This window comes from Bradysia coprophila, unplaced genomic scaffold (assembly GCF_014529535.1).
Source record: "Bradysia coprophila strain Holo2 unplaced genomic scaffold, BU_Bcop_v1 contig_94, whole genome shotgun sequence".
Lineage (NCBI taxonomy): Eukaryota > Metazoa > Arthropoda > Insecta > Diptera > Sciaridae > Bradysia > Bradysia coprophila.
The window spans coordinates 6,287,222-6,312,947 of record NW_023504022.1 but is presented as its reverse complement, the minus strand read 5'-3'; the positions used below and the strand labels follow the sequence as shown (position 1 = coordinate 6,312,947).

General features: G+C 36.9%; 1 protein-coding gene across 2 annotated transcripts; it reads right to left on the bottom strand.

Moving 5' to 3' along the window:
- Positions 1 to 699: 699 nt before the first annotated feature.
- Positions 700 to 12,960, bottom strand: LOC119085139 (proprotein convertase subtilisin/kexin type 5-like). 2 transcript variants are annotated; one of them, XM_037195415.1, is made up of 11 exons: positions 12,788 to 12,960; positions 12,596 to 12,718; positions 9,291 to 9,749; positions 5,414 to 5,890; positions 4,752 to 5,347; positions 3,829 to 4,687; positions 3,166 to 3,761; positions 2,232 to 3,105; positions 1,698 to 2,165; positions 1,137 to 1,637; positions 700 to 958 (listed from the first exon to the last, which is right to left on the bottom strand). In XM_037195415.1, exons 1-11 carry the CDS (start codon positions 12,846 to 12,848, stop codon positions 759 to 761), a joined length of 5,214 nt encoding a protein of 1,737 aa, XP_037051310.1. In that variant the 5' UTR covers positions 12,849 to 12,960; the 3' UTR covers positions 700 to 758. The 2 variants fall into 2 exon arrangements, with proteins under 2 accessions (XP_037051310.1, XP_037051311.1); XM_037195416.1 differs by lacking the exons at positions 3,829 to 4,687; positions 4,752 to 5,347 and having other exon boundaries at positions 12,788 to 12,958.
- Positions 12,961 to 25,726: the final 12,766 nt, after the last annotated feature.

Below are 25,726 nucleotides of genomic sequence, written 5' to 3'. Positions count from 1 at the left end.
GCCACGTCTCTTTTTCATTGCTTAAAGAGTAAACGAAGACCGAACGGAGTAACTTTTTCGTAAGAGGAAATCAAGCCTTTTGTATAAATTTGTACAGGCGACGTCAGTAAAACTTAAACCTAAATTTGTTTCAGCTGTTTTTCAGTTGTTTTTCAGCTGGTCGACTCATACAAACAAACCTCTTAATAAGTTTTCATACGGTTTCAGAACCGTAACTATTTTATCCGCATGGACAAGATTTGCAACAAGATATTTGTATTCGTGTCAGTGTTTTTTTCACGTTGCTATGACATCCCTTCGACCAATCCATTCTTATTTGTCCAACATTTTTATACTAAAAATTCGTCCTCTCTTGGTTGTTCAATATCAAAATTTCTTTCTTTTCGATTTTCAAGCTAGTGTAAATCACAGCACTTTACTTGTGAATTGTGGTGTAAAGTATTGACTTACTAGGTCAAGCGTGACTCTCTCCATAATTTTCCAATCTTTTCGACATTACATTAGCTCCAAAAGTTCGAATTTATTACAATAGTCCACAACAAGCCTCCAATAACAATAGTAACAAGGCTGGAGGCTAAGACAGATAGACTAGGAAATTATTGCATCGAAGGCTTCAGGCTTATACTACTACTACTAATTAAAACTCAAGTCTTCTTTCCAAGGTTACTTAAAAAGGAGTTTCAGAAGAAAATTCCACCATTTAAATAGTCCATGGTTTTTTAATATCACAAAATACAAATCTCAAGCCATGCGTAACCTTACCAACTTAGTGCAGTTGCTAACAAAACGGTTAAAGCAAGCGAAAGTATTGATTTCAACGATGATGACGCGGAATTTGGCAATTCGGTATTACAGTTGATTCCATCGCAATAAACGCATTCTTCGTTTTCGGCGTCAGTGCACTGCGTCAATTCTTCAGTAGTCAATGAAACTGCACAACCACGAACGACAACACCATCTGAGGAATAACAAAATAAAATTAATTTCGAGTGGCCGGAAGAAACGTTTCAGCGTTCACATCTTTTAGTTATTAGTATCTGACGGACCCACTACTCCAGAGAGTGGGCCCTTCAGATAGTGACTCTTGAAAATGGAAATTGAACTCAAAAAATCTCGGTTGTCAATGTTCATGTTACCTTCTCTCTTGGAGAAACAACCACGACTTTCGTATTTAACGACTACACCACATTGTTCTTCGAATCCATTGAATGCGTCTGATCCACACTGTTCCTCTCCGGATCGGTCACTTCGACAAACTTTGCACGATTGTGTGACCACATTCTGATTGTTGCAACTGGCTCCTGAACATGTTCGACAATCGCCACCATTGCACAGTTCAGTGGCGAGCGTACAACCGCGTGTAACGGCGTTATTTTCGTGTTGTAAAGTAAAGCAACTTTCCACATTCGGGAACTTTACCGAATCAGTGCATCTAGTCGCATCGGTTGCATCATGACCCCATGCACATCCTACGTTGGTATTGCTACATTGAATGCAAGACAAACTACCAGTTGTGAAAGCCGGTTGGGCGTTACATGATGTTGAGTTGCATAACACGCATTGTTGATTCGCTGCCCTGCACGCAACCCTATCGGGACTGTCATCAGATGCACAGCCTCGTCGCATTTGATTTGCACCTAAATGAAAAGTAGCATTAGCAAAGGTCTGTGACGACTTGTCAGTTATCAATCACTCACTATCAACAAACGCATAGCATTGATCGTTGGCCACATAGTTACGACACATGTCCACAAATTCAGTGCTGGACGAAAGATCCACACTGCACACAGACCCGGCGCATTGGTGACAAGAAGCGCGATTGGGTGGGAATATGGCGGCGTTACAGTTCACATCTGCACATTCCTCACTGATCTGTTCTCCGGTTAACGTTAATTCATTGGAGCATCCACGCTGAGTGCGACCGCCAATCAGTGTAACCGTTTTACACGAGTCTGTGTAACTGCGACACAACGATGTGGTCAATGGATTCTTCAAGCTAACGCAATTCAAATTGTTGTCCGAGTTGCACGTGAAACATCTCTGGAATTCTGCCTTCAAATTGCAGTTACTTCCAACGCAAGTTTTACACTCGCTGCCTTCACGTCTGCACAGTTGTATTTCACCTTCAATCAGATCCTCGAGACAGCCACGCTTAACGATCTCGCCTTAGTGGTGTATGAAAGGAAATTAAAATGTCGCCTCTGGCGTCTAGACTTCATGATTATGCTCACCTGAATCGTCATATCGATAGCATCCGAATTTGTTCAATTTTACGTCAGCACCGCATTGTTGACTCATTCCAATGTTGGGACTTCTACAATTGGCATCGACCTCCGTATCACAAGTTATGCAGAATTCATGCTCAATGTTATCGCTGTTACAATTGGTGCCGGTGGCGCATGTATTGCAAAGTGAGGGATCGTTCGCACAAGATAGTTGAAGGTCGGTACGTGAGGAAGAGCATCCTCTTCTGGCACGACCGTTTTCCAGGTGCGTTATACATGTGTCGATGTAACTTCTACACACCGCTGACGTCACATTTTGATTTGGCGAAAAGCAATCCGAGTTTGTGTTTGAATCGCAGGTCAGACATTGATGATATCTCAACTGGCTGTTGCAATCGTTTCCCACACACGTTTTACAAAATGAACCCTGTTGACGACAGTACGACTGTTCCTCTGGTATAAGATCGCTGACGCAGCCTCTTTTAATGATATCGCCACCATCGTCGAATAGATAGCATCCCATTCCGGCTACGGTTAAACTGCATTGAGTTCTCATGGTGTGGTTCAGATTGTCAACGCAATTCGGATCTCTACTGCTGTCGCAAGTGATGCAAAATTCACCGTTAACAATTTTGTCGTTGCAGTTTCCTCGGTAGTCGCACGATTCGCAGATGTCTCCGTTTCGGCAATCGTTTGTCAAATTGGGATTTTCCTGGAGACATCCTCTGGATGTGATGTTGTTTTGAACGTGAACAAAACACTCATCCAGATAATTGCGGCATGTTCGTGTAGCGACTGTCGTTGCCGATCGGATGCACTCGACTCCATTTGTTGAATTACAAACTCGGCATTGTTGGAAGTCAATTTTGGCGTTACAGTCCTAATACGAAATTGAAAGAGTTAGTCAACTAACCGGATGTCTTACCCATCCAAAACTTACGTCTCCAATACAAGTTTTGCAAAACTGTCCCTGGTTGCGGCAGTAAGAAATTTCTTCCGAAATAAGATGACTCAGACAACCTCTCTTGATAATATCACCTCCATCATCGAATCGGTAACAGCCACGTCGTGTCACAGCCAAATTACATTGCGTTCTCATGGTGTGATTTAGAGTGTCGCGACAATTCGGATTAACTTGCGAATCGCAGGTTAAACAAAATTCTCCGTCAATTAGCAAAGAGTTGCAATTATTTGCCGTGCACGTTTCGCATAATTCACTATTAGTTCGTTGGCACTCCGTTCGAGTTTCAGTGGGTGTGGATGGCTGTGCAAGGCAACCTCTTGTAACGATATCATCTCGTACGTTAACGTAGCATGTATCCATGTAATCTCGGCATGTTATTTCGGCCACTGAGCCGCCAGATCGGATGCAACTGACGTCGGTCGCCGAGTTACAACTTCTGCATCGTTGGAAAGTTTCCTTGGCGTTACAATCATTTCCGTAGCACGTTTTACAAAATTGTCCTTGTTGACGACACATGGCCACTTCTCCAGGATGTAAGTCGTTGTTGATGCAGCCTCGTTTGATAATGTCACCTAAATTTCAACAATTTTTCTCTCAACAAAAGGCTAAATGAAATAACGAATTTCTAGCAACACAAACCTCCATCATCGAATAGATAACAACCGAGCTGTCGAACACCTAGATTACATTGCACTCTGTGCGTATGATTCAAATTGGTTCTACAATCTTCACACTCCATACAAAATTCGCTGTCGATGACTTTGTTATTGCAATTTCCCGCAGCACACGTTTCGCACAGATCGCTACTCGTCCGACTACATTCTACTTGAACAACGGTTGGTTGCTCCGACAGACATCCTCTAGTAACTATATTGTTTTCGACATGTACGAAACAGGTGTCAATATAACTGCGACAAGTCTGCGTTGGAACGGAGCCCGGTGATCGAATGCAGTTTACGGTGCTGTTTGAACTGCACGTCACACATTCTTGGTATTCTAATTGGCTGTTACAATCGTCTCCAACACATGTCTTACAAAATGATCCCTCTTGTCGACAATAGGCCCTTTCTTCTGCTATAAGGTCGCTGACGCAGCCTCTTTTGATAATTTCGCCACCATCATCGAACAGATAGCATCCCATTCCGCCAACTGTTAAATCGCATTGCGTCCTCATGGTATGATTCAAATTGGCAACGCAATTCGGATCCCTTGTACTGTCGCAGGTGATGCAAAATTCGCCGTCCACAATTTTATCGTTGCAATTTTCTCTGTCGTTGCACGATTCGCAAATATCTCCGTTCCGGCAATCGCTCGTCAAAGCTGGATTTTCCTGGAGGCATCCTCGGCTAATGACATCGTCTTGAACGTGAATGAAACACTCATCCAGATAATTGCGACACGTTCGTGTTGCAACAGACGTTGCAGAACGGATGCACTCCACACCTTGTGTGGAATTACAAACTTTACAATGAGTGAACTCTATTTTGGCATTACAGTCCTACGAGAAATGGAAAGAGTGTCTTAACTTGCGAAGCTGTGAATCATCAGACCGATTAACTTACGTCTCCGATGCAAGTTTTACAAAACTGTCCCTGGTTACGGCAATAAGAAATTTCTTCCGAAATAAGATGGCTCAGACAGCCTCTCTTCACAATCTCACCACCATCGTCGAATCTGTAACAACCAAGTTGTCGCACCCCTAAATTACATTGCGTTCTCATGGTGTGATTAAGAGTGTCGTGACAATTTGGATCAACTGCCGAATCGCAGGTTAAACAAAACTCTCCGTCAATTAGCAAGGTGTTGCAATTGTTGTCGGTGCACGTTTCACAGAAATCGCTGTTAGTTCGTTGGCACTCCGTCCGAACTTCAGCAGGTGTGGAGGGCTGTGCAGTACAACCTCTTGTAACGATATCATCTCGTACGTGAACATAGCATGTATCCATGTAATCTCGGCATGTTACTTCGCCCACTGAGCCGCCAGATCGGATGCAATTGACGTCGGTCGCGGAGTTACAGCTTTGGCATCGTTGGAATGTTTCTTTCGCGTTACAGTCATTTCCATAACACGACTTACAAAATTCTCCTTGTTGACGGCACATAGTCACCTCACCAGGATGTAAATCGTTATTGATGCAACCTCTTTTGACGATGTCACCTAAATTAGAGAAATTTTTCGTTCAACAAAAGGTTAAATCAAAAAACAAATTTTCTCAACACAAACCTCCGTCATCAAATAGGTAGCAACCGCGTTGTCGAACAGCCAAATTACACTGCACTCTATGCGTATGATTCAAATTGGTTCGACAATCTTCACACTCCATACAAAATTCACCTGCGATGACTTTGGTATTACAATTGGTCTCTCCGGTACACGTTTCGCACAGTTCACTATCGGTCCGAGCACATTCTGTTTGAACCGCGGCTGATTGCCCCGACACACATCCTCTAGTAACTATATTGTTTTCGACATGTACGTAACAGGTGTCAATATAATTTCGACAAGTCTGCGTTGAAACCGTGCTCGGTGATCGAATGCAGCTGACATTGCTGTCCGAATCGCATTCGTGACATTTTTGGAAGTCAACCTGTGCATTGCAATTGTTTCCTGTGCAAGTCTTACAAAATGCTCCTTCACGTCGACATTCCGTAATTTCGACTGCGAGAAGACTGCCGACACATCCTCTTTTGATCATACCACCTAAAGTTAAATCGATTTGTTAGAGATGAAACATTTACAGGACTAACAGGATTGAATGGTACGTAAAAGACGAATCTATCGTAACGCAAGGCAATGGGAGCGAATTCGGATCTCATTCACGTTTAAAACATTAATAATTCGTTTAATGGACCCACCTACTCAAATGGTAATTTATACGTAGGTTGGTGGCACCACTTGCTAGACATTGTGCCAGTAGTAGAACATCTATTGTTCTTTCATTGATTTTTAGCCCCGTACGAAGTACTGGGGGCTTATAAGATTAATATGCCGTTTGTAACACGTCGAATTGGAAGCAGACAGTAAGGGCAAAGCATTTGGTTATGTTCATAGATGACGAATTCGCAATAAAAAAAATGTCCGTCCGTCCGTCCGTCCGTCCGTCCGTGACCCCTCTAGCTTGAGTAAATCACAACCTTTTTTCAAAATTCTTTTTTTCCCCGATTGGTATCGACAAAAGTAAGGTCAAGTTCGAAAATGGCATGGCAGGGTCGGCCCCTCCAGAGCTAGGGCCCTATAGGTGTTTTTCAGTCTTTCGACGATATCTACCGAAATACGCACGCAATAGCTGCTTGTGATATATCAAATGAAAGGTGTTGACGAGTAGAACAAAGTTGCTGAACATTGTTTTTGGGTAAGATGAAACGTGGGCTTGTTGGGAGGGCTCAAAGGTCGTTACTCGGCCCTAAGTGTTTTTTGCACATAAATCGAGTAAATCTAAACCGATTTTGCTAGATTTAGTTTTTTATGGAAGGGAATTGAATACCGAAAATAACGTGGCGAAAAAAGTTTCAAATTTGGGCCCTTGCACTAAGGCCGCTACTCGGCCCTAAGTGCTTTTCGCACATAAATCGAGTAAATCTCATCCGATTTTGCTAGATTTTGTTTTTTATGGAAGGTAATTGAATACCGAAAAGAACGTGGCGAAAAAAGTTTCAAATTTGGGCCCTTGGACTAAGGCCGCTACTCGGCCCTAAGTGTTTTTTGCACAAAAATCGAGTAAATCTCATCCGATTTTGCTAGTTTTTGTTTCATTTGAGAGATAATTGAATGCCGAATAGAATGATGGCAAAAAAAGTTTCAAATTTGGGCCCTTGCACTAAGGCCGCTACTCGGCCCTAAGTGCTTTTTGCACATAAATCGAGTAAATCTCATCCGATTTTGCTAGTTTTTGTTTCATTTGAGAGGTAATTGAATACCCAATGGAAAGTTGGCAAAAAATTTTGGGTTTCTAAAATAATGACGTAAATTGTTGGTTTTATTTGAAAGGTACTTCGTACGGGCTTTCGTAATTGCGCTGTGCGCAATTTTAAAAATGAACAGTTTCAGTAAATTTGACAATGCCCAACTTGACTTGCATTTTGGTAACAGACGCATTAGACGGTTGTAGACGTATTAGGGTTCCGGGCTTATTAGGGCTACGGACGTATTATGGTTGCGGACGAAATAGGATTACGGGTTGTACGGGGCTAAGTCGCAGCAAACGCTCCGACTGTTCTGATGCCTTGTTTTTATGAATGAAAGTACAATAGTTGTCCGACTACTGGGACATGCCCTGAGACTGGAGCCGACACCCTATATGAATACTGCATCTATTGTCTGATTAAGAGTTTGTACAAATTTATTATGACCAATAAAATGTTAGGCGAGTTATCTTGCAGCCAGAGCTAATAATAGCTGTCTTAAAAACCGATATATTTTTGACTGTGAACATCGATAATTGGAAAGTATTATACCCATATTAGTTAATCCACCGAATCGATATGTCATACGACAATATATCTACCTCATTTAATCACATGTATAAATATGTTCAATCAAATCTTTATCAATTGTAAATGGGCTTCAAATTCACAGATTGTTTTTTTCTTTCTTTATATTAAAATTCTGATAATGAGTTAATTTTGGCGAATCTCGGTTGATATAAACGGCGAGAAATACTTTACGATGCAGATTGTCACTGGGAATTATAAGTTGACTCAACTACAACCAATTTTCCTGTAAGTAACTTCTCCAAACAATAGTATCTTGGGCTCTATGTTTTGAAATTTTGATTTTTTGAGTCGTAGGCCCTCGCTACGCTCGTATGGAAAATTAGGACGTGTGTGGTGAAAAAATATTGTTTCAAATGGGACATTACTATTTCGTCTACATAAAATTATGCATTTTCTCTTATCTCATTGCTCTCTTTTGCCATTTAAAATAACATAAAAAAGATAAACGCGGAGAAGAAACGTGTGATATTTTATGTGTTCATGTAAAGTTTTTTTTTCGCAAACGTTCACGTTTTTCACATGCTTTTGTTTTTCCTAGGGTCCAAAGTGGGCTATTACACACCTAGGGAAAACAAGATTTTTTTTTAGGTTTCAAAAGCATGTAATAGTATTTTACATTACTAGGGATAAAAAGATGAAAAGTAGAGTTTTCGTGTGAATTTTGTTGATCCGAGGCGAAGCCGAGGTCAATAAACACACGAAAACGAGACTTTTAATTTTTATCCCGAGTTATGTAATGGATTTTACATGCTGAGGGCGTCGAAAGAAGTGCTTAAAACATGAAAAGTACGGTTTTCGACGCATGTAGCATGTAAATTCCATTACTTAACGCCGGATAATCTTAGATTATCGATACATGAGACGCACTAGATGGTACGAGTATAGTCAACTCTCGTTTTCGTGTGTTTATTGACCTCGGCTTCGCCTCGGATCAACAAAATTCACATGAAAATTCTACGTTTCATTTTTGGACTGGACGGTCAGAATTTTTTCTCCGTGCATACCCAATGCGGAATTTTCATAATTTTTTTTGATAAACTTTAAGTCTTGCAATCTAAATTATAATTTGAAATATTTGTATGTGAAGTGGGTGATCTAAAATGTTGTACAACCCATTATCTTATCGTTACTTCAATTTACGGTAAATGATGTATCGATGTTCTATCGAATACGTTTTTATTATGCACACTATACGAGTTGTTAACTGACTTGTATAGTTTTACTAACAGTTTTTGTTTCTTGATTTATCGATTGTAGACTACATAGCTGAACGAGTAATTTTCGTACAGAAATTGGGTTGTTTTTTACACATTATAATTGAATAGTTAAATGTAGAAATGAGACATGACACATTAGCGAAATTTAAGAAAAATGAAATTGCTTATTTTCAAATAGGCGGAGGATGTCAAAGAAGTTTAACAAAACAACGTAAGCGAAACGGTTCAAAATTAATGAAATTTCATTTTTCTTATAATTCGTTAAAGTAATACTTTCTCTTTCTGTATTTAACTATTCAATGTACACCAAAAATTTCCTTCCCTACAATTAGCCTTCGATTTTTAATGAATAGTTTGAATGAATTGCGAATCAAATGTAAACTAATTTACCTCCATCATCGAATCTATAGCATCCCATTCCAGCTGGACTAGATGGACAGCTCTGCTGCATTGTTTCGTTAAGATTGGTTACACAGTTAGCGTCCACATCACTGTCACAAACGACGCACCGTTCATCTTCTACAGTTTTTCCATTGCAGCCATTGTCGGTACATTTCGAGCAAATAGTTTCACTCTGACAAATTGTGACCAAATGTTGGTTCTCCGACATACATCCACGAGTAACAATTCCGTTGTACAACTGTGTGAAGCATTCATCATCGGCTCTATATCTTTGGCATGCCACTGCCACAGACAAATTTTCGTTTGCTATACAATTCGCTCCGGAGCACTTATGGCATGTAAGGCGATTTTCGGGATAAAGATTTGCATTGCAATTGTCTTCGGTACAAGAGGAAAATTCCTCCGGTGTGTTGACTGGAAGTTCACAGCCACGAATTGTTAGTTCACCTGTAATTTATTAAGGATTTAAAGTGATTGTTTGTTAGTCTTGTGAGAATGTAATTTTTTAGACACGCTCGTAATTAGTTCCGGAATTTCCTTGCTTTATTCGACCTGCCAGATTTACTTATCGACTCATCGAAAGTTACCAAGTAGTCAATGATGAGGATAGTTTTAACCATTTAACAGACGTCAATCCGTTTCACTATCTATTACTGCATTTGATCTGAATGTTTTCAAATCTTTTACTTCATTTATTAAATATGCTATTTACTATATACGACTGCATTAGTCAGAGTTTGTCGTTTTTTCCTAACGTTCTTTCAATAACAGATGTTAGTCGTCCGTAACAGCCTCTATGAAGCGGATAACATTGGCAGAGACCGAAATATGCGACATAAGAAAATGCGACAAAGTGGTTCTGTCGGAAAATTTGGAACGACTCTGTTACGCGCTTCATCGAGACTGTTTAATCAATTGAGGTCAAACCACAGTGTTGTACACATAATATATATGCCTTTTGTACACAAAAATGATGATTTTGTAACGTGATATTGTAACGGTATTGTAAAATGGTTTTTGTACACCGTAAAGTATTTTTTTACACAAAAAGGATGCCATTATGCCTATGGATAGGGAAAATACTGATTCTATCACGCCGTATCTTGCTTATGTACCTTTTTTTTTATTTTTGTGTACAAGAAATGGTTCTTCGGTTTGTGTACAAAACGCTTTATTTCTGTACAGAAGCTACACTTTGTGTGCGTACAAAAAAAATGTGTACCAAATAGGGTGTAGCGTTTTGACGAAGGTATTTTGTTTTTTAAGGCCTGCAGATAGGTTCGATGCAGAATGGTCCCCTGATCTCGAAAATATATTAAAAAAATGAAGTTCGAAGCTCCCATGCACACCTCTGAAAACCGACTTTTTGGTCCCAAAGCTATAGTGAGATCAGTTCTGGCGACTGTGTGGAAAAAATTTGTTAAGTGTATATGATAATTACTCGTAGAGTTTAAAAATTTAAAAAAATTCGACTCACCGATGAAAAATTACAAGAAGTGCTCCCGACCATGACTTTTTGAGAATATTTCTGGATTTAAAGCTTTGTGAAATCTGTGACTGGAAAGTAATATAGTGGTATCATAGCTCATTTTAAAGGGAATTTCAAGAGCTTCCAAACGAATATAGACTCGACGTAAAGTTTCACCGGGTTACAGATTAGTTGACCTTCTAGTGTGTAGAAAAGGGTGCGAGAAAAACCACATTTTTTAAATTACACAGAATTTATGCAAAAACGGTTCCAAATTGTTCTCAGTATTGCTGGCGTTGACAATGCAGCTACTCTAGGAAGAAATAGCCGACTTTTGGGGAACTTTAACTGTCGTATCTTCATGATCACCGAAAAATCATCAAAATGACACTTTTTTGAAATTTCTCCTTACACCGCTCATTTGTTTCCAGGATAGGTGCATTATTAACGCCAGCAATACTGAGAACAATTGGGAACCGTTTTTGCATAAATTCTGGTGAAAAATTAAAAAAATTGGTTTTTCTCGTATCATTTTTTACACACTAGAAAGTCAACGAATCTGTAACCCGGTGAAACTTTACGTCGAGTCTACATTCGTTTGAAAGCTCTTGAAATTCCTTTTAAATTTGAGCTACGACACCAACATATTGCTTTCCAGTCACAGATTTCACGAAGCTTTAAATCCAGAAAAATTCTCAAAAAGTCATGGTCGGGAGTACTTCTTGTAATTTGAGTCGGTGAGTCGAATTTTTTTAAATTTTAAACTCTACGAGTAATTATCATATACACTTAACAAATTTTTTTCCACACAGTCGCCAGAACTGATCTCACTATAGCAATGGGACCAAAAAGTCGGTTTTCAGAGGTGAGCATGGGAGCTTCGAACTTCAAAAATTACCGAAAAGCACCGAAGTCATTTTTTATGTACAAAAAAATCGTCAATTGAGATCTCGATTCGAGGAGGTTTATGTGTGTGTGCAATTTCTCGGATTTTCTTTATCAATTTAGAGTTTTTAGAATTTCTGCCTGTTACTGTTTTAAGGATTATCTTCACAATTGTAAGAAATTTTAAATGAAATAGAACATTTCCAAAGAACTTTTTTCAGAATTGATACTTATTTTGGACGATTGTGATCGATTTTTTATGTTTAAAAAATATTTCTGATAATTTCTAATTTCTAAGAGTAAGAGATTTTCTATCTTTCTCGACTGCATTAGCACCTATTGGAATATTTTAAATTCAATCTAAAACATTTTGAAGCTCTCAAATTTTATTGTGAAAGATTGAATGCGGTTTGCTGATGACTTTAGGGATAAAATTTGTATAAATCAAGACTCACTGTTTCCCTTCTTTTTTCATCATTTGGCCACTAATGCGTACACTAAAACTGTACCATATGTTTTTCACAGTAAAAACCGAGAACGAAAACTCTTTCCCGATCCGGTAATCTCTGACTTGTCGTGGGAATACGCTGATAAAATTTGAACAAAATAAAAACTGAGAGTGTGAAGAGCGCGTTAGCAATGTTATCGAAAATCATGCCTCGACAAAAGAAATCAAATTTTGAATGACTGAAGTGGGCAGATTATTTTTTATTACATAAATGTACCTGAATGACTACTGAATCAGCTAGCACTGATATGAGGGTTTTTTTTCAGAGATTTCAATTGATTTTTGACACGAAAATGAGTCCTTGCTTTTCCCTGAATCACTTTATTTACGGATTTACGGATTGTATATCAGCAAAATATTGTGCAGAACACTCACATACAACATCGTTGTCATTGACCTTCCTTAATTACTACGGTTACTATTTATACAAACCTTGAAGATAAGTGTAGCATGTATCCTGTCCTGCCGCACAGGTAACGCTTGGAAGTGTATCAGTTAGGGTAGCACAAGCTGCCAAAGTTGCAGATGAACAGCTTCTGCATTCCAAAGAATATACTAAAAGAAATATTACGTTACTCTACACTATTTTAGCGTGCAAGGTTTGATTTCTTTGTTCATTTGTACCATTGGGCACTAATTCACCAAGTCCCAGAACTAAAACTCCGACGAGTAATCTGATCAACATTACTCCGGCGAATCTTTTCAAAAAAGTTGAAAAAGAAAATTAATTTAGAAAAATTCACTTCTTTAATTGTAGGTGCTACTTAATCCGAGGTAAGATGGTAACTGAACAGACTCAATTACTCAATATCAATATTGTCACAATCGTTTTTGTATATGGTAGGTCGCTGATAAGATGTGGGTGAAACATTGAACAACTGTGTAAATTATAGTGTTATTTTAGCGACGCAGGCTGTTATCAGTAGCCATTTACTAAATTATTGATATTGCTCGAGGTTTTTGTTTACGGCTCATCGTTTATTTCGCAATACAAAAATGATTTTTGGGATTATTAATCCGCCGATAACGAACGGAATGTAATTTATATTTTGAGATTCCTCTGCTTTATTAAAAAAAGAGAAGTGAACCACCTAATCTGAATATAAACTCTTCGACAAGGAACAATCAGGCCATTATATTCATCTTATCGGCATGTCATTATTGGGATTAAATTTTTAATTGATTTTCTATGAATATGCACAAAAATGAACACCCGTCGTAAATTATTATAAAAAGTGGAGTGTTCCGATGGCAATCCAGAAAGTTTTTGTTTTCACTAACTTTTGAGGGCATTACATCGCGAACATAAAATGAAGAAAATTTACGATTGGCGGTATTTTATCCATGGCCGAATAAAGGGTTATTTTATGACTTAAATCGATTTCGTTTTTCGTTGTATTTATCGCATTTTCAATACTTTTTGAACAACGAACCAAATATTTTACCTTCGATTATATGAGCACTCTGCAGCCACAAGAAACGGCTAGTGTGAGTGGTATTATCGGTATTACTCAAAAGTGTAGTTTTTTATCCCAATTGTTACGCCTAAACGAATAGGCTCCGGAGTCTACCTGACCTGACACAATCAAGCCTGGTGCCTTTGCACACGACCAGAAGGACATGAACGTTGGAACTTTGGTAGCACAGAGTGTTACCGACAGAACCACCTTTTGATCCTTTAAGTTATATAATGGACGTGAGTCCAAAAATAACAGCGCTGGCCCGCAACTTGACATGTACAACTTAAAACTAACAACAACCACCGTCGCTCGACTTGTGGCCGGACTAGCTACTTAATTTGTCTCAATATAGTTGAACATAGTCTTCATTGAAATTACCTGTAATCAGAGGACCTGATTGACCTGAGTCAGTTGCATATATTCATTAAAGTTAGTGTCTAATGTGATTCCAATTTTAGTTGAACACTCTGCAATTGACTTCCAATCAAATGTCATTCATTCAATTTCAATCAACCAAATTCAGTCTTCCAACTTCCATACATTTCTTGTCGTGACAGATGGCTCAAATTGCTTGTTCTTGACATTCATACTCATGATGAGTGTTTGACCTCATCAAATTGAACATATTACAGAAAGAAAAAAAAACATGAGAAGCTTGAATACAACGCACTTCAAGCAAAAGTGCTATTAATGACAGCTGCCAAATATAGTACTATTTTGTATGAAATTTTATCCCCACTCTTTTTACAGTGTAAAATTTTGTATGGAGCACTGTCAAGTTTCAGTACCCTATTTAGAGTACCACTTTTGCTTGAAGTGCGTTGTTGAATAGCAACTTTGTTTCTTAGGTTTAGCTGACAAGTCGCACATGCGCACATTCAATGAATTGATATACTGATAGACGGTGAATAAGTATATAATTTCCTTGCGCACATTAATCAAAAATAAACCCACAAAGGGTCCACATTATGGACCCTCAGCCTAAGTTGTAGTATAGCGGGGAGATGAACCGATTACACGAGCTAGCGCTCAAACAAGAACCAACGGGTCTATCAAACAAAACAGAAGGTTTCATAACGTTCGCACAACACACTTCAATCTGTACGCCAAAATTCATTCACTCAGGGCAATCTGACCTACCTACTAATGAAATTACCTTCAAGGCGTTACGTCACATATCCAGATTACCTTACAATTTGCGTCTTACAAGCGTTAGTTTCTGTCGTATCTGAGCATGTCCATTGAGTGAGATCACCGTGCTTCATTGCATGTCCCAAACTCAACAGAAATTCATTCCAGCTCATTTCTGACATCGGCATTCGCTACACTGTTCCCAAAATTCATTGATTCGTGCAGGAGTTCAAACTTGATGGTTTGATCAAAAGGTTTTTGAACCAAATTTTCTTCTTTTATCAATCGTCAGAAAAAAAGCATCAGAAATTCATTCATTCATCTTCTAGTAGGATTTCCATTCGTATTCATTATTTAATCCTTGGTATTTCTCTCAAAATTAATTAACTTTTATACAAAAACTGGAGAGCGAAAATTTTCACGACCGTCCCTTTTCAAAGCCAACTTCGCCAGCCTACGAATAGGCTCCGGAGTCTACAAAAAAAAATATTTTTTAGCCAACCAAGCCATGTGCATTTGGCGCCCAAAAATGAACATTTGTGGAGCAAATTTAAAAAATTACTTTGGTCAACGCACTTCAAGCAAAAGTGATCAAAGTGGCAGCTGCAGAAAGTACTCTATTTTACATGAAAATATTTTTACAGTTGTGTGACACACTGTCAAGTTTCAGTTCCCCATTTAGAGTACCACTCATGTTTGAAGTGCGCTGCTTTGGTGCCAAAAAAAACTTAGTCGACACTGTCAAAAACAATCCCCTTCATTCACTCTCTGCGTTTCAGGAAAGAATAAAATCAAAATGTTTTTCACACAAACTTAACGTTGGTGAAATACTTCAAATTTCTATGACACAATTGAAAAATGATGGAAATGGCTCATTTTATGATTGTTGAACTCGCCTTCGGATCAACCATTTTCACACAAGTAGCTCCAAGAGTAGCTCCATTACTATGGTTTTTGACATATTGTCCATTGTTCCTCATTCGATGTATTTTTCCAATCTGATTGGTTATGCAATGATCATAAGTGTCTTACAAGAGTAAAAATTCTAACGACTTGCATAACGCAGGACACTACTACTTGCATTTATATAGAAAATATTTGGAGGCTGATGATCTCAGAGCTCAGAGCATTTGTTTCGCTTCGTTTCTTGGTATGAGTTACAACACAACACAAGCATAAGTGTACGCACCTACGACTTACATGTACATACACTGACAAAAAATAGCTATAAATCTTACCTGCAGCAGGTAACTTTGTCTCCAGGTAATGTACGATGCCATAGCTGTAGCACGTCATACAAAGAATACAGCTGTGGCAGATTATGTACGTTACCTGGAGACAAAGTTATCTGCTGCAGGTAAGATTTACAGCTATTTTTTGTCAGTGTATCAAAATTTGGATTTTTTGACGTTCTATATGTGAGTATTAATGCTAGGAGCACCTTAACGTCAATGATACCTTGGAAATGTGTAAATGAAAAGACAAAAATTGGATGTAAGGTTTTAATCTATCACATACGGATATTCATCTGTTATCGATAACGACGACAAAAATAATGACAAGTTCTAGGTAATGTGGTCCGTTATATAGTAATAGTACATTACTATGCAAGGGAAGTAAAGTGATATCTCGTAGCCAGATGAGTAAAAGTAACCGAGGGCTTTAGCCCGAGGTACATTTACTCATCGCGATACGAGATATCACTTTATTTTCCGTGTGTAGTACGACGTTTTACTATGCGAGTGATGTAAAGGCTATTGCCTATACATGTAATAGTCTTATTACATGCACCAGCATAGTAAAATGTATGTTAAAAAAATTGAAGTACAAGATTTGAAATCAACAGATTAATAATACTTTGATCGATGGAAGTAATAGACCTGATAATGCTTACCGACTGTAACAGGTAAACAACGTACGATTCAATTCCGCTGTGAATCGATTTCTGTAAAAGTATCTTATCGTCTACTAATCTCCTACCTGTCAGATAATGCAATTTGAGGTTTTGACTATCACTACGTGAGAACAGTGAGCTTAAAGTTTCTTTTATTTATCCACCCTTCCCCAAGTCCCACATACATGGTTTTCCCCATATTTTGCCCTTAATCGACAACAATGTGAAGAGATTGGTTCGTTAATAGACCTCACTAACAGCCCTTAATGGCCAATAACAAGTGCAGTCTGGTCTACCGGCTTAACATGACTGCTGAATCACGCCTCGAAGTATGTAACGACGATTTTTTTAATTGCTGTCTGGTTGAATTAAGGATAAATATGACAAGAACTTTGTTATTCCGTTTGATCTGAGTATTTGAACAGATTCAATTTCTTTTACTTAATTTTAGTTACAGCCAGACCTAATCACATATTAGCCTATTTAGATAAGAAATGGTAAGTCCCTCAAATCACGTAACATGTTCGATGAATCATTTTTCGTTACTTTTAAATATCTTCCGTGAACGTTACATAGCAATTGCGTGACTAAATCCTCGACCATTGTTTCTCTGCTCAAATATTATTAGATTTATGTCCGTCCATTTCTTATCTCTTTGCATTTTGTAATTTCGCTTGAGCCTGAAATGATCTGCGGTTGAATATAAACTCAATTTATATAACCAATTAGTAGTCTAGCATCTTATCAGCTCATTACCGATTCCTATGCCATGACAATTATTTATGCCGATTCATCGACTTTAACTTGAATCTTTCACCGAATTTTCATGTAAATATCTAATCTTTCACATTTTATCAATCATTTGCTCTACATCGTCACCATGTATTCGTACACCTCTAAATTGAATGACCATACACAACATGAACTATATCTCTGCCATATCGCAAATATATGTGAACAGTCGGCGATATATTTCCGTTTATTGAATGGACAACGGAGTTAATCAAAACCGAAGCTGGTCCATTGTAGATCTATTTACAAATCTCCCATTGATTCAATAACAACAATAATCTTTGTTGTCTGATAATCAAGCTGTCAAAATAAACGACATTTGAGTACAAACTGAAGTTTGTTTACGTTTGTCTGAAATGTTTTTACGCGGTCTTTTTGAAAAACGAAACATAAAAAAGACCCGTAAGTAAATATCTGTACTCATTGAGATCAAAATATATGGTGATATATCTAACCATACAACATTCGTTCGAGCTAATTTTCCATTAAGGCAGGGTAAATTGAAATGATCGATTATGAAGATTTTTAGCGTATCGTGATTTGAAAACGAGTATAGAACTAAATAACAAGCTTTCGATGAGATTTGTATAACATTCACAATGTTTTTTCGGTGTATTGAGCTTTCGCGTGCATTTTTATACTTCGAAGTCAAGCTTCTACGTGTGCATTGGAACTGTTTACAGATAATAAACCTAACAAATGCAATATAAACAGTTCAAATGGGCGGTTAAGACTATACTGGCTTTCAAATCTGGATATATTCAGGGTCGATCATTTTAATTTGCTTCCACTTTACTTGGAAAAATTATTTTCTCGACAAACTTCACCCGAAACTAACTTTTCCCGACTAAAATGAATCGTCATCTTTTCAAAACTTTATAAAATATCAACATGAACTTTTGTTAGCACTCAGAGTGTTCAAAACGGGGGATCTGACAAAAGAGTACGTAATTTGGGAATGGCCCCTTATTCATGTCTATAAATCAGTCACGTAGTTTTGGTTCTTCTTTCCGAAAACTCCAAATACTCCTTCCGTGGTTGACGAGATTTAATCATGTTCCTTAATATTCGAACAGAACCTTCTGTTTAATCTTGAAATGCAAAAAAAATCTAATTCACTTTAGTTGTTTATATGAAGTGCCTCCTCATTTCTATCACGAGTTTTGTAATGGATTTTTCATACCTAGGACCCGAAAAGTGCGACTTCGTCCAATGTGAAAAATACTATTCGTACCACGGACTAAAAGTCTTTTTTAGCGTATTCGATTCGCCTTCGGCTCTGTCTGGAAACTTCTCACACGCTAAAAAAGACTTTTTGTCCTAGGTATGAAATGTACTATTACATGCTGTGATTTCCTAAGCCAATTCTCGTGTTTTTCCATGTAATCATTTTTTTTTCTCGGTATTACCTGTTTTGTTGGTTTATTGGGAATTTAAGAGTCATAAAATGTAAAATATCGACAAAATCCCTAATTGTTCCCATATAAATTTGGTCTAAGAAATGAAACGAAATTTTTATGGAAACAATTACAAATCAGAAAAAATGTTGCAGTTCACTTTTCTGTTAAAGAATAGTTTTCAACGATTGAAGAAACTCGTTATTCCTCGCTACGATCTGGCCACAAACCAGCGCCTATATTCGCGAAAATATTTTCACAAATTTTCTCACATTTTCACGATTTTCTCAAATTTCCGTGAATTTTCCCAATTTTTTTTTGTTTGAAAATTGAGAAAATCGCGAAAATTTGAGAAAATTCGTGAAAATACTTCCGCGAATATTGGCATTGCCACAAATGCAATTTTTCTACCCAAATCAAACACAACGTTTTTCACCACAGGCTTCTGAAGTTTCAGCGGATGGGAGAAAATGACTATTTTCTCGCCAGCAGCATTGTAAAAAATATAATTCAAGAAATCGGTGAAAGTCCAGTTCGAAGTTAAATTTGCACAAATTTGCATTTTACAACTAAATATAACTCAATATAACGGTTAAGCTCGGAACAGGTTCAGGTCAGGTCAGGTCATGAAAAATCTCAGCATGAAAATTCAGTTCAGGTTCAGGTCATTTGTAAACCTGACCTGACCAGAGTTTTCGTTGACCTGTCCTGACCTGATCTAATTAATTTTTAATATGAAATACCTGACCTGACCCGATGAGAATTATCAAAGAGATCCTGTTGAATAACATTATTGAAACAATATGGTAACCATTAGGTGCAATAAAAATTGGTTTAAATTAGTTTTGTGCTATACTACTTTACAAAATTGCTGAATTATTTTTTGTCAGGTCAGGTCAGGTCATATAAAAACAGGTCAGGTTTTTTCAGGTCATGTCATAACAGGTTTGAGCTAGCTTCTGGTCAGGTCAGGTCATTTTATTTCAGGTCAAATCAGGTTTCAGGTATTTCAGGTCAGGTTTTCAGGTTGACCTGATCTGTACCGAGCCTTAGTTATAAATATAGCTGTAGAATAAATGGTTCACCTAAAGGGTTCCCATTTTTCAATTTTGAAAAAGAGGACATTTTGGCATCAAAAAAGAGGACAAAAAGTGAATTTCTGACGCGGAATTACAGCGACTGTACATGCACTTTGTGCAACTATTGTGTAATTTACACCACAGTTCATGCTGAAAACAAAAAAATCAAAAATGCTCTGTGCAATATGCACTGAAATCTTCCTGATATTCTTTTGGATTCCTTCTCAGTGATAGCATCCACTTCATATTACCTGAATACAGACTTCGCTTTACCTTATCCTTGCGTGATCGTTGGTAGAATGCGAGCGTAGCGAGCTAAATTTTTTTTTGTGATGAAGAGTTCGTTGTATTACCTTTCAGAGATTATCTGACAAAGAAGATTACTAGTTACAGAGTTCCCACTCCTCCTAAAATTCATAAAATTCCTAAAATGGACCAAATCCTCCTAAAATCTTCTAAAACTCCTAAAATTCCTAAAAATAGCCCACACTATCAAAGAATTTTTTTAATAAAACTGAAAAACAAGTAATTTTTTTAATTACGCTGCAATGAATTTGAAAACAGTCCTTTCTTTGAGTCATGCAAACAGCGATCCTGAACGTGGATTTAGCGAAAACAAATATATTATCGAGGATCTCAGCTTGTTAGTAGATGCGACTATCGTCGCACTTCGACCAAAATTATGGTGAATCTTGTTAACTTGAAAGAAGGGTCCAGTCGACAAGAAACAACTGATAAATACCAAGTTGCTGGTCTTAACCGGCGTCAAAAAAGTGTAAACCATAAAAGTTTCAATTATTGAACTACATAAGGAAAACGATGCTTTGATAAAAAAAAACTTTTTGTCAATTAGGGGTGTACGATGGAGAAAGGATCGAGACTGGCGTAAATTTTAAAAATCCATTTACAACTTGAGACAAATAAGCTAAATTTTTTAGTTTTCGGTCTTCCAACTACTTCGACTTCTACCAAAAACCTTCTTTGAGATCTTTGTTAGCTGCATTAGTCTTATTCTACTAATTGGAGTCCAGTGCTACAAGAAAAAATTAAATCCAGGCGAAGTTTGTCGAGAAGGTATTTTTGGTGAGTCGTCAAAGTTTGCCGACTATGAAAAATTGAGTGGATTTTAAACTTGAAAATTCGGAAATTCTATCAAGAAAATAATTCGATCTTTGCTCAAGTGGGCTTAAATTCTTGCGAATGTTGTAGGCTATCCAGAACAAAAAAGTTTTTGAAAATCATGTGAGAAATGTTTGTTTCGTGAGTGTTTGTTTGGTCTAAAATTGAGGCAAAATGGCTCAATTGAGAAAATCGAGTTTTTGGCATCTAGGGACGATAACAATTTTTTGTGGACTATGCTTGTCTCGATCCTATATCCATCGCACACCCCTAATTGAACATATTAATTTTCTGAAACACTTTTATTATTTTACGAAGTGTATGAGAAACAGAAAGATCTTGAGGCTGCAAAAATTCCTCTGGAAATTACTTATAAAACCTTTATCAAATCTCCTAAAATACTCCTAAAATTACTTGCAAAATCTCCTAAAATTCTCCTAAAATTACCGTTAAAATTTCCTAAAATTCCTAATTTTAGGAGCCTTCCTAAGTCGTGGGAACTCTGTAGTTAATGCCGCGCAGCGAAATGTTTTTGTTCTTTAGGTATGAGCTGCATCAAATTTACTTAAAAAAGAAGAAGACCTGAAAGAGGACAAAGAGGACGTCTTCTTCAAAAAAGTGATGTTCTTAGAATTTTTGTCAAAAAGAAGAACGAGACGAAAAAAGAGGACATGTCCTCTAAAAAGAGGACGAATGGGAACCCTACCTAAAACACACCTAAGACATACAACCATTTTTTTTGGAGAAAACTCGGATTAAACAAATATCTCTACCTCATATTAAGGACATTTCAGCGGCTACAATTGACAAATAAATAATCGAAAAGATGACAACGAATTATAGCACTATGCATGTTTTATACGGGCAGATGTCGGCCATTTTGTCAGGTAACTAAAAATAGTCTTTTTCACGGCCGAGTAGTATACTCGAGCTCAATTCGTGAATTCTACCTGCCGCACCTGTGTACAGATTTTGACATTTATTTGCTTGGCTATGTGGACATTAGATTTCAATAATGGACTATTTTATATGACACGTAACGTGGAAATGTTGCAACGACAAAAATGACCAATAACATTCGTAATGTGATCTTATATAGTATCAAACATCAGGTGAAACTTTAAATAAAAGGAATAACAGATTTAACGATTGTATTGCGATTCGTCAGCCGTTTCCTAATGGTTAAACATTTTTTTAGTGGCCTTAACAGCGTACAAGGGTTTAGCTTCGGACAAGAACCAAACAAATAGGGCATGTTTAGAAACATAATTCTTAGGATGCAAGAGATGGAATACAACAAAAAATGGACGAACGGTTAATTTGAACCTTACTTAACAAAAGTGTGTTTTCGCATTTATAAAATTACTTAATTTTCACAATTATTTTTCACAATTAAAACACGTCTGCAAGGCAAAAAAAAATTCCACTTTAGGTACATTTTTTCGGCAGTACATCGAGAATAAGCACATAAGCTCCTATATCAAAACCGTTTCTTATGTCACGAACCACGAAATTTTGTTTTCAATTTTTTGAAATAAGTTTTTATTTTTAAGAAATTAACCAAAAACAATTTTGTTTCTATCACGTGGGTCATTTTGTTTTCACTATATTTCTATGATAGGTGTCTTCGATGTTCGATTTTCTATTGTTATTACACATTACGAGTTTCATTTCAATTAAAAGAGATGACGCTATAGTATTTGATCTTTGTCCGAAGATAAACCCTTGTATGCTCTTAATGAAGGTCGAGTGATGTATTTAGTTTAACTTTATAGGTGCGAGTCTCAACACAATTAAAAACTGCGTTCGTTTGTTTGTCGAATGGGAACTGGCTGTAAATTTTTTTCATTTTCTCGTGAAAACCTCAAACATCCAAAATGGAAAATCCAAAGAATTTTCTTGCAGAAAAGCTTAATGAAAACGCAAATGAAAATAACAAAAGAAATGTTAAAACGAATGAAGTAAAAGATTTTCCTTGTCGAACACAAATCAAGATAAATTTGCAGTTACTAGAAACGAGCCTGTGTAACTGATGTTGCAAAGAGACGTTTCTTTCTGTTAAACCAAATTGAAACGAACATTCGGTGGACATCCATCATTGCAGTGAGCATTTCTTACTTAATCTGCATAAATATGAATATCTTTAATAAACAGCTTCATATTTACTACTGACGTGAAGTTATAAGAACATCAAATCCAATAAAAAAACAAAATACCACGAAAGAATAGAGCGAGACATCCTTATTGAACCATTCAGCACATATCATCGCGAGTTTGTTGTACCGATGCTTTCATATTATTAAGAAGTATGTATACAACATAACTGCTCACACAAATTTATTCTACCTGCATAGCATACAGAAAACGTATAAAGCAAAAAACCTGTTTCCCGAAGACCTAAAGAAGTAATTTTATTTTTAGTTATAAGAAATACTGAAATGGTGTATATAAAATGTGAAAATTATATTTTGGCCACTACACCAGTGATACGGCAGGAGATGCAGCGATCATCTCTGAGTTGTGGTACTTTGATATTATAATAAAAACCAATTAGACGAAAAATTTCGAAAGAATTGAGATGAATATACGTTTGAATCATTGGCTATGGGTGGTGATAGCTTTCGAATAAACTTGCAATTTGAATATCCAACATCGTAACGGAATTTGTAGGGTTAGCTGTTGCTGACATTTTGGTCTTCAGGGCATTCTTTTAGGAAAAAACTTCTTAAAAAATTTGGTAAAATTCTCGAAAAATTCCTTAAAATTCTTAAATCTCTTAAATTTTTTTAAAATAATTTTTTAAGAATTAAATTCCTGAAAATATTCCCTGTGACATTTAAATCTATTTTCGATTATAGGCTATTGATTTGACACGGAACAATTAACTATTATGTTCCCTAGGTAAAGGTATCAATCGGTAATAATGTTGTATATCAATGAATTAGAATCGTTGTATGTACGGAACGAGTCGCTAATCTACTTCATCCGCTTCGCGACTAATTGTTCATTTTAAAATGGTAAGAGAAGTATTTCCACTCCGATAAAAGACGTATATTCTGTGTAATTTCCACGTGTCTTGCCACTGAGCTTGCGACCTATTGTTATGATATCGTTACATTGGCATAAATATCAACTTAGTAGTTTTCTTCACATTTTTCTTAGCAGCTTCCGTTGCTTATTGCCAATTAATATTGCCTTGTTTCTTCATAAGACGATATGTTAGACGAAATACATCGGATGGCTCCCGTATACAGAAATAAATCATTTCTTTTTTGTGATAAAAGGACTGGTGGCACTGACAAAATCACAAGCAAAAGTTTTAGTATAAATTGTATGAAACCTTCATAAGTTCAGGCAAACGTTCATACAAGCACAAACGAAGTGAACTTCACAAATATTTACACCTAGATTCGTACTAATATCAATTACAAAATTACAAAATTACAGAACTTTTCAATAAAAAATTGTATGAAAACGCCATGACATCAGTTATCAACAATGACATCGACTAAATGAGCGATATGATTTGGCAAATGCAACCTTTTATAGCAATAATGTATGTCTAAACTATTGAAGTAAAAGATTTTGTAATTGAAAATCGCCCAAAACCACTTACAGTGGAGGTGTGACGCAAGTCCTGTTATCCACTTACAAAAGAACTCATATCGGTGTAGGTGACGCTTACAGATTCGATACACAAAAAGATATGCGTCACAAATGGCAACTGATGAGGAAATCACGCGAAAGTTTGATCAACAAAAATTTTACCCGAAAAATTTTAGAAAGAAAATTATAACAAAAAAATTTGCGTCAACAAGTGGCGGCAGGTGATTCGGCTTTCTTCCGTTTGAATTCCATTCTTTAAAGCAACATATTTCACAATTTAAAAAAATTTCCTTTCCCAACATCTGCCACTTGTGACGCAGTTTTTTGTTTGTTATAATTTTCTTTCAAAAATTTTTCGGGTAAAATTTTTGTTGATCAAACTTTCGCGTGCTTTCCTCATCAGCTGCCATTTGTGACGCATATCTTTTTGCGTGTCGAATCTGTAAGCGTCACCTACACCGATATCAGTTCTTTTGTAAGTGGATAACAGCACTTGCGTCACACCTCCACTGTAAGTGGTTTTGGGCGATATCAGCTCATTTGTAAGTTTTGATTTTTTAGAATTTGGTCATCTCAACCTTCCAGCTTTCATTTTAGTAAATTCAAAAATTTGACGAAAATCAAAAATTTGACGAAAATAAAATATTTGACGAAATTCGATAATTTGACGAAATTTAAAAATTTAACGAAAATTGAAAATTTGACGAAAATCAATAAGTTGATGAAAATTGCAAATTTGTCGAAAATCGAAAATTTGACGAAAATAGAAAATTTGTCGAAATTCAAAAATTTAACACACTTAAAACGCTCATAGCTCCAAGATAAGCGACTTTTTAGGGAAACCATGAAACACGCATCGACTATAATCTAAAACTCTATAACTTTGTCTTTTATACGAGGTTTCTATCTGCAATATTTTCCGATTTATGGCTGACATAGCTAGCACTTAAAACGCTCATAGCTCCCAAATGGGAGATTTTTCGGGAAAACCATGAAACACGTGTCGACTAGAATTTGAAACTTTAAAACTTTGTCTTTTAAACGAAATTTCTATCTGCAGTATTTTCCGAGTTATAGGTCTCATA